Source organism: Podarcis filfolensis (assembly GCF_964270895.1).
Source record: "Podarcis filfolensis genome assembly, chromosome: 6".
NCBI lineage: Eukaryota > Metazoa > Chordata > Lepidosauria > Squamata > Lacertidae > Podarcis > Podarcis filfolensis.
In genome coordinates, this window is record NC_139609.1 from 51522758 (window position 1) to 51535170 (window position 12413).

Here is a 12413-nt window from a genome sequence, read left to right on the forward strand (position 1 = left end):
TCCTCCTACACCCAGGCTCGAAATTCCTGTTCTGATTTTTCACTAGGATTCCCCTATAATCTACTAGCGATAAATAAATGCAGGCCTGTTCCAGTTTACATGAACTCGATCAATGTTTTATATTTTCAGGGGAAACTATAGTTTTGGTTCAGATAGGTTTTATGAAAGTTCTGTTGATTGCATTTCTTTTTACTTAGCTGCTAGATTAACCATGAGAAAGGTTTTATCTGGAGATTCTGGGGATCTGTATGGTCAGTAAAAATAGCTTTTGCTATGAAAAGATAGAAAAATGAAAGGATTTAGTAGAACTGACTGGGACAAAAAACACAAGAAAATGTGGTGCCATCATTTCTTGTATTCCACAACAAATTATTGGCACAACAACAGTGCATTAGTGGTGGTTTTATTCTATTTATCTATTTGTGTGTAAATGATTTCAGAATATGCATTGCTTGCAAATGAAGCACTGTGGCACTCCAGAACTTTTTTCACATGCAGACATTATTAAAATCAGGACCACATGTGACCACCTCAACAGCACATGAGCACAAATCATCATATATTTCAAAAGAAGAGGGGAAAAATGGGGGGGGGGTGGATGCCAGGAAGGACCTGAAATTGCACAAAAAAATATGAATCAATCTTATTTTGGGAGTTGTTATTTCCTTAAGGGTGATGGGTTACTGGGTTCATCGGAAGACGTTGTGGAAAAATAACAGCAGTGAAAACAAAACAGGAAAAAGGTGCAATTTCCTCCACACAGTGAAATTTGTACCTTCCAACTTCTCCTGTGACAGCAGCAAATTTACAGGGGCAAAATGGAAGGGGTAGAGGCAGCCAGCCATTTAGGAACAGAGAAAGCTACCTTATACAGATCCAAGCTATTAGTCCACCTACATTATATCAGCAAATGTTCTCATGCCCTTGATGGGTATATCTACAGGTATTGTATGTCCAAAGAGCAAATTTACCACTCTTATCTGAGGTCCTCAACACATATATTTGAGCACAATCACTTTGATGTCTTATTAATAACGTATGTACGTATTTAACACTGCTATTGGACTAAGCATTCTAATGGAAATTTGATAAGCTGCTCAAAATGGAATGAGATAAGCTTCTCAATACCTTTGCAGGTGCATGTTAGGCAAAAGGTGAAGGACCCCTGAACGCTTAAAGTCCAGTCAAAGGCGACTATGGGGTGGCAGCACTCATCTCACTTTTCAGGCTGAGGGAGCCAGTGTTTGTTTGGAGACAGCTTTCTGGATCATGTGGCCAGCATGACTCAACCGCTTCTGGTGTGACAGAACACTGTTTACCTTCCCGCCGCAGTAGTACCTATTTATCTACTTGCGCTGGTAGGTTGGTAGAAGCTGGGACAGAGCAACGGGAGCTCACCCTGTCATGGGGATTCAAACTGCCGACCTTCCGATCAGCAAGCCCAAGAGACTCAGTGGTTTAGACCACAGTGCTACCCGTGTCCCTAGATGTGTGTTAGGGTATATCTGAACCAATCCTTTCTCATGGATTTGCACCTAATCTGAATGTCTTGTGATGAACTTCTGCACAACATCCTGAATTCTGCTCTACTTCCAAGGTGTTAAAGTCCAAACCTGATGGGTAAATGTCTTTCAAGTGTGTGCTATTCAATTGTCTCAAACACAACAAGGGTTAAGAAGACTCTTGAAAAATTTTAAGTCAATTGGCAGTGCAAGAAAAACTAAAAATTCTGAAAGGACAAAAGTCACTCTGCACCTCTGAGAAAGTGGCTTGTTTTGCCTTTAGAGCAGCAATTTTAAGGAGAAAAAAATTGTAGAGATAAGCTACATTATTCAAGAGAGCAAACTCTTACCTGACAGATTGCCTGATTTTAATAATTATTTTAACTGTATAAGGTATGTGATTCTGTTTTATGTATTTTGCTTTTTGTAATGTCTTCTGCTACGCAAATAAATAATATTTGTATTAATTCATTCAAGTGTATGCAAATATATAGACCTGTCTCCTCCCAACCTTTATTCCTCCATTGCTCCTCCAATATCTGAACATTCCTGTTGTTTGAGAGTGACATAAAAAAAACATTTCCACCTATTCATCTATCCTCCAACAACATTCACCTCATACAGGTTGTTTCTTACTGACATTTTTCATGCCATGACGTGGCTCCAACTAATTCTGTATACCAGTCAGATGGAAGTTCTCCACTAGCACCTGTTTGCACTCCAGAAACATTATTGGTATGAATGGCCCGTTTTAATGCAAAATATGTGGTACTGCTTCTCATTTCTCAAATATTCCATTCAATTTGATCTTCTGGTGCAATATCACATCTTCAGAGCATGCAAGACTTCAATGTTGATAGGAAAATGAGGTCCCTTCTCTTGTTAGCGCATTCATTGCAGTGTGGAATGTGGTTACAGGAGTTCCAGTGACTAGTGTTAGATATTGCATGTGCCCTCTGCACAACTCTGCCAGTTTTCCTTGCCATTTTGTAACTGCATTTTGGGACAAATATTGTATGATTGAGTCTTCTTTTTTAAATGTTGTGTGAATGAACACAGTGATTCTAATCTGTCTTAATTTCTGGATAAAAAAAGTGCATAGTTTATGAAATTTGCTATCACAAGATGTGCTCAGGGCCACCAGTTTAGAGGACTTCTTGGAGGATAAAGTGATTGGCTATCAGTGGCTACTAGTCTTGATGACTACACATTACCTGCAGTTGTCAGAGTTATGATGCTCATCTCTGTGATACAGCCTCCTAAAAAATTCTATCACATGCTTATGGTTGACATAATTACTCTGATGAATATCAGTAACGGGATCACGCTACTGTTTGTGATTCACATAGGCATCTGGTTTGTCATTGTGAAAAACAGGATGCTGGACTAAAAATAGGTCTTTGGTCTGATTCAGCAGCAGGGCTGCTCTGACGTTCTTAACACCAGAAGGGTATTTCGTCCCGCACAGCTGTGCCCCACAGCTGGACAGATTGTTTAAATCTCAGCAGTTTTTAGGGATTGCGATCTGATGTTTGGTGAATACTTACTTTTCATTGCCAGTGCCCTCACAGAACGGCAGAACAAAAACTATGGGTGATATCCATATCCTTTGTCCCATCAGTACAAGGATTTCTGTCCAAGCAATGGGATTATCCTCCCTCTTCTCGCACTTTTAGTCTTCAACTTGGTACAAGATAGGCATTTGCACTAGACAAACATTTGGCCTGATCCAACAGGGCTCCCTATTCTCTTGTTCTATTTCCTCAATTCAATTTTATTGCATATTTCCCTTATTAGATTTGTGTGTGAGTTGTCATGATGCAACAGGGCATTTGAATTTGACACTGAAGTACTTAAATGAGTCAAAACACATTAGTTACCAACTTTATCTTAGTGAATAAATAAAGAGCTCTGGTGCTGTAGGTCACCTTTTCTACAAAGCAACCTTTTTAGGATGTTGTACATGGCAAGTATGAATTCATTTAGCAGGCCATCGCCTCTTGCACAAACCTCTCATTGTCTGGCACATGGAGGGGGGTTTATTGCATGATATTTTAAATGTGCAAAGTTGTCACATTCAAAATGATAATGTGAGGAACACCACTATTATTCACATTTTACAGATGGGGAGCCAAGTGAAAAATGGAGACTTGCCCAAGGACAGGGTGAAACGTGAACCCAGGCTTGCCAGAGGGATAGACAACAGGGATATCTATAGGCCACAAACATAGGCACATGGGCCATTTACCTGCTCCTTAGACTTCTGTGTGAGAGACTAGTTCAATCTCAGTCCCTGTTTTATCCATATTGCAGACAGGGGTGATAGCAGGGCCAACCAGCACAGCAGTAGACAAATTCATCGAGGACAAGGCTACCAATTGCTACTAGCCATGATGGTCATATTCTACTGCCACTGACAGACACCCCATGCCTCTAAATACCTGTTGCTCAGAATTGCAGGTGCGAAGAGTGCTCAGTTCCTGCTTGCAGGCTCCCCACAAGCATCTGGTTGGCTATTGAGAGAACAGGATGTTGGACTAGATGGGCCATTGGCCTGATCCTGCAGGGTCTTCTTCCCATAGTGCATTCACACAATTTCCTTTTTGTCCTATTGGTGAAACAGGTATCTGAAGCTGTACAAAAACAGTAAAACCTATTTATCAGTGGCAAAAGTAGGAGAATTGTCCATGTCATGAGAAGTGGCCTCTTTTTCAAGCATCTATGAAAAGGCTTTGAACTTCTGGCTCCAGCCAAAGAGTTCCCAAAACACCACAATTTCACAACGAGACAGAAGTTCCATACATATATAATATTATGAACGACTGCAGGAAAATAATTCAAAGTACAATACAGCACACGTGATGGTTAAAAAACCAAATGTACACATTACAGAGAAACATTCCGTATTATATGGCATATTCAGGCCCCGTAATTCTGGGCTTCAATCCACAGTCAAAGCAATGTTCTTGAGGCTGCGATTCGGATATACACATCTTCAGCAGTGAGCCTGCTAGGAATTCACGTTCACCCCATTTTTCGATGTATGTACACATTGTCAAATTGAGTCAAGATAAAAAGCATATGTCCAGAGCATATGGAAGCCTGGAAACTGGTACTGGAAGAATACAGCACTCTCTCTCTCTCTCTCCCTCTCTCTCTCTCCCTCTCTCTCTCTCTCTCTCTCTCTCTCTCTGTGTCAGTAGAGGGGTGCATGTCAACTGCAGAGCTCACCCAATAGCAGAAAAACTTATAATACTTATTCAGGCCTTAATAATGAAAATTGGGGCAGGGCTAAACTAGATGGGACTTTGAACTTTAAAGATTTAATAGCAGTCATGGACGAGGAGGAGGAAGAAATATAACCAAATAACCAAGACCACAGTACTAGGGGAACGTACCTACAGGTTTTGTCCTACAGGGCAGCTGGCAGTTGCAGAGGGGATTTTATTGGGGGAAATCTATAGGGGGAAAGGTTTGAACCTCCCATATTGCAATCCTGATTTGATTTTTTCACACACACATACTCAGAGTGGCATGTGAAAACCTTTAAAAACCAGTGGCTGAGGCTGATGGGGGATGTAGTCTGAAACATGTGTAGGGTTGGAGAGTCTGCTCTGGACAAACCCAACTGATCAACAGCCTTTTTAGGATGGAGTGCAAACAGCCATTCCCCAAACTTATTTCAATTAATCAATTATATTCTAAAATCTCCCCTGATTCATTTGTGAAAACAATTCTTGTGTGTTGATAAATCACTGACTCCATTAATGTCAATAGGCAATGCTTGTGTGAATGGACACTGAATTGTTCTCATAGGATGTCAAAGACATAAGGATGTGTTTAATATGCACTGCAGATTAGGAAGGACTATGCAGCTTTCCTTTCCATTAAAAGTCCATGCTCTTGAAGTCTATTGAACATCGGTATCGACCATCAATGAATTTGGAGCATATGAAGTTTGGCAAACATGGACAGGTATGATGTTGCCGTTTTCCAAAGAAAGGGACCTTTCAGAGAAAACAAAAAATGAAGAATGTTAATAATATGCTATCAGTGAAACCCAAGGTAAATGCTTTAGAACAGAGCTGGGCAGACTTGTGGAATCTACTTTGTGTTTTTGCTAGAACTCCCAGGTCCACAGCCAGATCTGGTTCAAGGGGTGGAAGCAATTAACTATTGCATCCCAAAAGCTATTCACTGGACTAAACTGCAAATATGAGTACAAATAGACATCTACAAATACTACTAGTTGGACTCTAATACTAGCTAGCAGACATGTACAAAGATCAGACAGAAAGCAACCACATCAGATGTATCATGTCCCTCTCCTTCTGTCCCTATTCTGTCTCCACTCTGTCCTTGCCTCCATGCCTGAAGACAAGCAGACAGACAAGCCAACCACTGCTCAGAGACATTCCACACCCCTTCAGGCATGGCAGCACCCTGTCCAAATGTGCTCCCCTCCATCTGACCAACTCTGTTTAAAAAAAAAAGTGCACCAGCTGTCATTAAGAACATTAAAATCAAAGGATGTTGGTTTGTGGGCCATGGCCACTTGCAAATACCTTATGACTGATGGGGTGGCATTCATCTCCCTCTTGTCCTAATGGCGTGCACATCCGGAGCCCCCGGAGCCACAAGCTGATGGCGCAGCATGTCCCAACTCCACACTGGAGGTCCCTTTCACAGGCCTAGAAGAAAGATGCACCACAGTAGTATAAATTAGCAACATGGAGGAAACTACTATTCCTGGCAGCAAACTGACTTGTCTGGAGGTGCGATTGTATCTAGGAAATTTAAAGGTGTGGTGCCCATCTCTGGTGAAGAGCTTTTTAGGATAGAAAGAAAACCATTATGTCTCGGAGACATTGTGGAGTAGGAAGAGTAGCCATGTTGGTGGTGATTATAGGGGAACAGGTTTTTGTGTAAGCAGTAGTAGCATTTAGACAAGGCTGGCACCAAGGGTAAGTGCCTCCCAGTGTGCCTTCTCCAGCAGCTCCTCTCCTGAAGGCAACAGCATTGCAGCAATCTGTGGTGGTGCCTGTGAGCTGCCCATTGCTTCTATTTTCCCCAGCATGTAGCATCTCTCTGTGGCATTGTGGGAACATCCAGAAAGTGGCTAGGATCATATTAACATGGAGGAGCTGAAGGATGCTCACAAATTTATCTGGGCAGCTGATTTTCAGAAGGACAGTCCACAGGGCATTGCGATTTACAGTGTCAAAGGCCTTAGTCAGGTCAATAAATAACATATACAGGGGTTGGTTTTGCTCTCTGCATTTTTCTTGAAGTAATCGAGTGGTGAAAATCATATCCATTGTCCCCCTAGAAGCTCTAAAACCATTTTGGGATTCAGGAAGAGTAGCCTTAGATAGTGTTATGAGACGGTTTGCTAAGAATTTTGCCGACCGCAGCTAAAAAAGAGATGCCTCGATGGTTTCTGCAATCCGTTCTATCACCTTTTTGAAAGAGAGTGATAATTTTGGCATCCCTAAAGTCTGCTGGGATCTCTCTCCCCAGATTTTTTCAATGAGCTTGTGAAGTTGTTGTGTAAGTTCAATTCCTCACACTTTGAAGACTTTGGCAGGTATCCCATCAGGTACACAACTCTCCCAGATTTGGAGATACTGCAAGCTCATCTCTAATTTGCCTTTGGTGCAGCTCTTACTAAATCTGTTTATTTCCACTCTGCAATCCCACCTGACTACTCCTCATTTGTTTTTCTTTTTCTTTTGGAGCTTGAAAATCTGATGAATTGGTTACACTGGACTGTATTTGGTATCCCATTGGCACAATGGTTTCCACTTGTGTAATGGGAACTCCCTTCCCGCCCCCTGCCCCCCAGTGTCTGCCCTACACTTCCCCAGAAGGTTGGGGAAACGTCTAGAAAAGCTCTAGGGGGCATGTGGGGAAGGAGTGAAGGAGAGACTCAGCGCTACATTGGATTCCACCCTCTGAAAGGTGGGGTGGACATAATGGATCTTGCCATTGAGCACTCCATTGGATAATGTCATAAGATCCCTTCTAGCTATAACCTTGCATATTTTTTTAAAAAAATGGTTATTGGTTTATAGATGTAGCCCTAAAGTGGGTTGATCTTTTTAAAACATCTACTTCCACTGTCATTCAAAAACCATCTGACTCACTCACACAGCTGTGACAATTTAAATAGATAAAAGTCAGGACAAATACGTAATAATGCAATTTGCTGCATCTGTTAAAATTCAAATAGTTTAAATTAAGTAAAGATGAGGAAAATAAGTATCAGTCTTATTCAAGGAAATGCCACACAAATAAAAATCAAGTTCTGCCAAGCTTGTTCATGAGACATCACATTGAAGCCATCAGAATTATTTAAGGAACAGGAAGTAACCCATCAATAATGAAACTACCACAACCCAGTTATTAGAATATGATGTTTGACAGTTTCATCCTTGTTTGAGACGGGGGGCTGGGGAAGATGACTGTGATGGAGTGTTGACGAAACAGTTGTACTTGACACTTGACTTTGAATTAATCTGAATTCTGCTTGTTTTAGACCTATATAGAATAGTATTTGTGAAGTTATTTAAAAGCATTTATATCACAAAAAATTCCATGCCACATCTAAATAAGTGCTCCGTATCTTTGGAAGCAACTTTATTTTTCACAGAAGAATACTGTTTTTTTCTCAAAAGAATAGGCTACTCCAAACCGCGTAATATTTTTGTCCATTGAAGAAGTGGAAGTCCTTGCATCAGCTGATGGGACTCCTTAGGCAAATCCCACTGATAGTTACACATTTTTGCAAAGCAATTTCTGCCACCTCTATGCCATCTTTATATATATAACAGCAGCTTTCTAAACACTTAAGCAGCCTTCAGTTCTAAAGAGATTTCCCAACAGCTTCATAGGAGGCTGCCTTATATTGCATCAGACCATTGCTCTATCTAGCTTAGTATTCTCAACACTGGCTGGCATCTGCTCTCTGGGATTGCAGGCAGAGATTTCTCCTAAGCCGTACCTGGAGATGCTGGGGATTGAACCTGCAACCCTCTGCATGCAAAGCAGACAATCTACCATTGACCTACAGCCCTTCTCCAACCACAAACAGGATTTTGCCTTAGAGCTGATGTAGAAATCAGCTGCTGTGTGGAAATAGCTGCTCACGCAAGTGCTCTTCTCACATGAGTAGTGTACCATGCAATACTGAGACTTATGAAACATCTCTGGGGCTACCTTTGCCATTTTTCTAAACACAGAATAAACTGCTGCAATCTTCTATAAAGGCCTTAATTAACACATGGAGGTATTAATTAGGTGTTAAAATATACTTTAAATATAAATTTTGCACCAGCTCTGGTAATAATAGGCATTTTAAAGCTACTTTAAGTTTTGAAACAGCAGCATTTGGGGGGGGGTGTTTCTCATCATTTTGTGTAGGAAATTCTTTATTGGAAATAAACAAATTTGACAGAATCAGTAATACTGAGCGGCAAAAACTATGTATCCAATGTTAGTTCTACTTCAAGTAGACCTACTGAAAGTAATGGACATAACTTAGGTCCATTAATTTTGATAGGTTTGCTCTGAATTGATTTAGTGTGATTCTACCCACTATCAAGGAAGAAAAGCATTTCAATAATTAAGGTTGTGTTTATAGTGAACATTTAGAGAACTATTCTGCATCGCAGACAAAAGAAGCAATTCTTACTATTCAGTGTTGCTAGTCAAATTCAGCATTGTTGTTTTTAAAAATTAAGATGGAAAAATAATTTGACATTCATTTAGCTTGCACACTAAACTCTTGAACCATTACATAAATGGGTTAGGGTCACATTTTAATTCCCCACCCTCCTCTGTGATCACAAATATTTTTCAACCCCCCCCCCCAAAAAAAAACTTCAATATTTGCACCCAGTTCCATGATTCCAGGACCTGGAGCTTTGTGAAGGTGAAAATACAGCAAGCCTTAAATAATTAAAATTTATTGTGTAACTCTTGTCCATTTCTTTTGATGTTTGATTTCTTTTGTTGTCGTTTTGCAGGGTGAGATTTGTTTTCTCCCCCCTTTTCAATCCTGAAGTTGCATTAAATGAATGTATGTCCTTAATAAAGGGTAAAGTAACAATTTTACTGTCATATTAAAAAATGAAAGCTATCCCTTCATTTCTTCCACCCTGGCTCTAAACATATTAACATGCAAATCACAGTTCACTTCTTTCAGTCAGGCTTGCCCCATCAACTTTACCAATGCAGTGGTTAGACCTAAGTAGTGGAGCCCAAATCTGAATTAAGCATCGCCATTTATATCAGCTGACAATAGAAGGTAACACAGCTTTCTAATTGCTACTGTAAGTATTGCCGTGACCTTAAATGATAGCAATTCTAGTTTTTAAAATGCAGATTTGGGGCTTCTGCCAAGAAGACCTTTGCTCTGGAGAACAGGCTTCTAGTTTGCTTCTGCCCCACACTTGCCAAAATCATGCTCCCAACTTCCTAGCAAATGGGGCACAAGTTCCCACACATCCCAGCCAGACCTTCTGCCACAATTAGAATCAGACGAGCGAAGTAGAAAGAAAAGAACAACTTACCCCTGTGATTACTGCACACTCATACAAGGTTATCAACAGAAAGATGCACATGATTTGGATAGTTATTTTCATGGTGCTTGAAAGAATAAGGAGATCCTTGTCTTTTTCCTCCTCTTCACAGCCTCTCTTTCATGTCACGGCTGCACTTGTGGTGTCGCGAGTCCCTCTTCTCCCTCCTGCCTTGTTAGGTTCTCAACGAGAGCTGATCACACCCCTCTCTCCTGCCTCTCTATTTAACATCTTCTCAGCCCCTTTCAATCTCGTTTACTGATGTGAGACTTGCTATGATGATCCCCGATACCACAGACAAGACTCGTATCCATAACATAGCAAACAGGAGGAGGAGGACAATGATGACAGCAGTCTGGGGGCTTTGAAAGATTTATTGCACGTGGAATTTAATCACACGTCATTTTAAAGATTGCTTTATTTTTAATGTAATGTTGGTGGATTTACAAGACGTTGAAGTCCTGTGGCTTTAATTATCCATTTGTATGAATTTACCAATTTATTATCACTTATTATCATTACCTTTAGATCTCAAAGGGTCCTCCAAGCAGTTTAAGGTGGCAAACATTTGCCATCACAACAACCCTGTGAGGTAGGTTAGGCTGAGAGACAGTGACTGGCCCAAGGTCACCCACTGAACTGATTGAGTAGGGATTTGAACCCTGGTTTCCCAGTTCCTACTCTGACTCCTATCCATTACATTACAGTAGATCACCAGTCTTATGTCCATATGTGCACCTTTAGGCCTTTGGAAAGGAGTGGGTGAAATATAAACTAGAAGTACATGGTCTCCTCAGAGACAAGAGTGGTTAGATCACACTAATTGATGCAGAGTAGGTGAGTTGGCATAAGCATAGCTTATGCCACCATAGCTAAAGGTTGAGAACTCTGTACCTGGAAAGAGAATCTCAGCCTTCTAGTCCTATCCAACAAGTAAAAGAGAAATTTTCTACTGCAGGCATAGGCAAACTTGGCCCTCCAGATGTTCTGAGACCACAATTCCCATCATCCCTGACCACTGGTCCTGTTAGCTAGGGATGATGGGAGTTGTAGTCCCAAAATATCTGGAGGGCTGAGTTTGCCTATGCCTGCTCTACTGAGACCAGCACATGGTTAGAAGCACAGAAATCTACCTTATACCAGGTCCTAGCCCATAGATGTCTACTCCAGAAATGGCTTCCTTGGATCTCAAACGGAGGGATTTTACATCGCTGTCTACCCGATTCTTTTAACTGGAGATGTCCAGAGCTATATCTGAGGCCTTCTGCATGCAGAGATGCAACAAAGCAGGGCTAGGCTAAGACATTTTGCTGCCTGATGTGAAGGGCAAGATGATGGCACCCTTCCCCCATTTCTGCTGCATTGGCAGTTGAACTTCAACATTAGTTATGAACAGCCAATGAGGACAAAATGGGGCACAGCTCTGAGCACATGTTAATTTATACACAGAGATTCAAATTCAGAAACAAACACTAGAATCTAACTGGAAATGCACTGCATCTCACCATAGTGGGAAAGACTGGGACCAGGGGGCTTTTGATGTGTGTTTGCTGTCCAGGTGCTTACTTATGATGGGCAACTTCAAGGCCCCTGAAGCTCTCCCATCTGATGCCTCTTTCTCATGAAGTTGGACACAGCCCTTCAGAGAGAGAGCTGTTGTTTCTAAAGTAGGGACACATGGCCACTCTGGCCCGTGTTTTGATCCCTTGGAGTTCTGTTAGAGCTCTGGGACTTACGAGAGCAGGATAGGTTCCACTAACCCACCTCTTTCAATCTCCATTCTAAAAGGGTGCTTTGATCGAGCAGTATCACCACTGCACCCATCACCCCTCCTTCTGCTGGAGAAACAAATGTTTCCAAGACATCCTCCTGAAATATTATTCTCAGAGAAGTGAGGCTTCACTTGTGAGAAACAATGGTCTCCCTACGGGACCTCTTCCTTGCAAAATATTCATGAATTCAGGATTTTTCAGAGTGCTACTAATTTGGATGGCCTGGTTACAGTATCTAGTGTGGCCAGCAAATCTCAAGGGAGAACATGAACTGGGTAGTCCAAGAGCACATGCGATTTCTGTGCTTTACTGTCATTGTTGCAATGAACAATGCAAACTTAGTGCCCCACTACCAACAAGTAGCAGAGAGGGTCCCTTTCTTCTTAACTTACCTAGGCAGTTTGCAGGCTGCTTCCCTCATATAGAAGTGCAGCTAGGAAAGAAGAATGGACGAGAAAACGGTGAGCACCTCCCTCCCACCCCAAGCAGCTGATGGCAAAGGCAGAAATTAGCAGAGAAAGGGCAATCCCCTGCACCCAGTTAAAGTCTGGGTCTTT

At 41.5% G+C, this 12413-nt stretch overlaps 1 protein-coding gene across 1 annotated transcript; it reads right to left on the reverse strand.

Moving 5' to 3' along the window:
- Positions 1–4640: 4640 nt before the first annotated feature.
- PROK1 (prokineticin 1) lies at positions 4641–10398 on the reverse strand. The gene is made up of 3 exons (XM_083619343.1): positions 10076–10398; positions 6068–6193; positions 4641–5509 (listed from the first exon to the last, which is right to left on the reverse strand). The coding sequence occupies exons 1-3, from the start codon at positions 10145–10147 to the stop codon at positions 5390–5392; spliced, it is 318 nt and encodes a 105-aa protein (XP_083475469.1). The 5' UTR covers positions 10148–10398; the 3' UTR covers positions 4641–5389.
- Positions 10399–12413: the final 2015 nt, after the last annotated feature.

Excerpts from the sequence above, each read along its gene's own strand:
- PROK1 (XM_083619343.1), bottom strand. The coding sequence starts at position 10,147 with ATGAAAATAACTATCCAAATCATGTGCATCTTTCTGTTGATAACCTTG. Across the intron at positions 6,194-10,075 it reads AGTGTGCAGTAATCACAGGG|GCCTGTGAAAGGGACCTCCA; the intron begins GTAAGTTGTTCT and ends TCTTTCTTCTAG. Across the intron at positions 5,510-6,067 it reads GCCACCCCATCAGTCATAAG|GTCCCTTTCTTTGGAAAACG; the intron begins GTATTTGCAAGT and ends TTTCTCTGAAAG.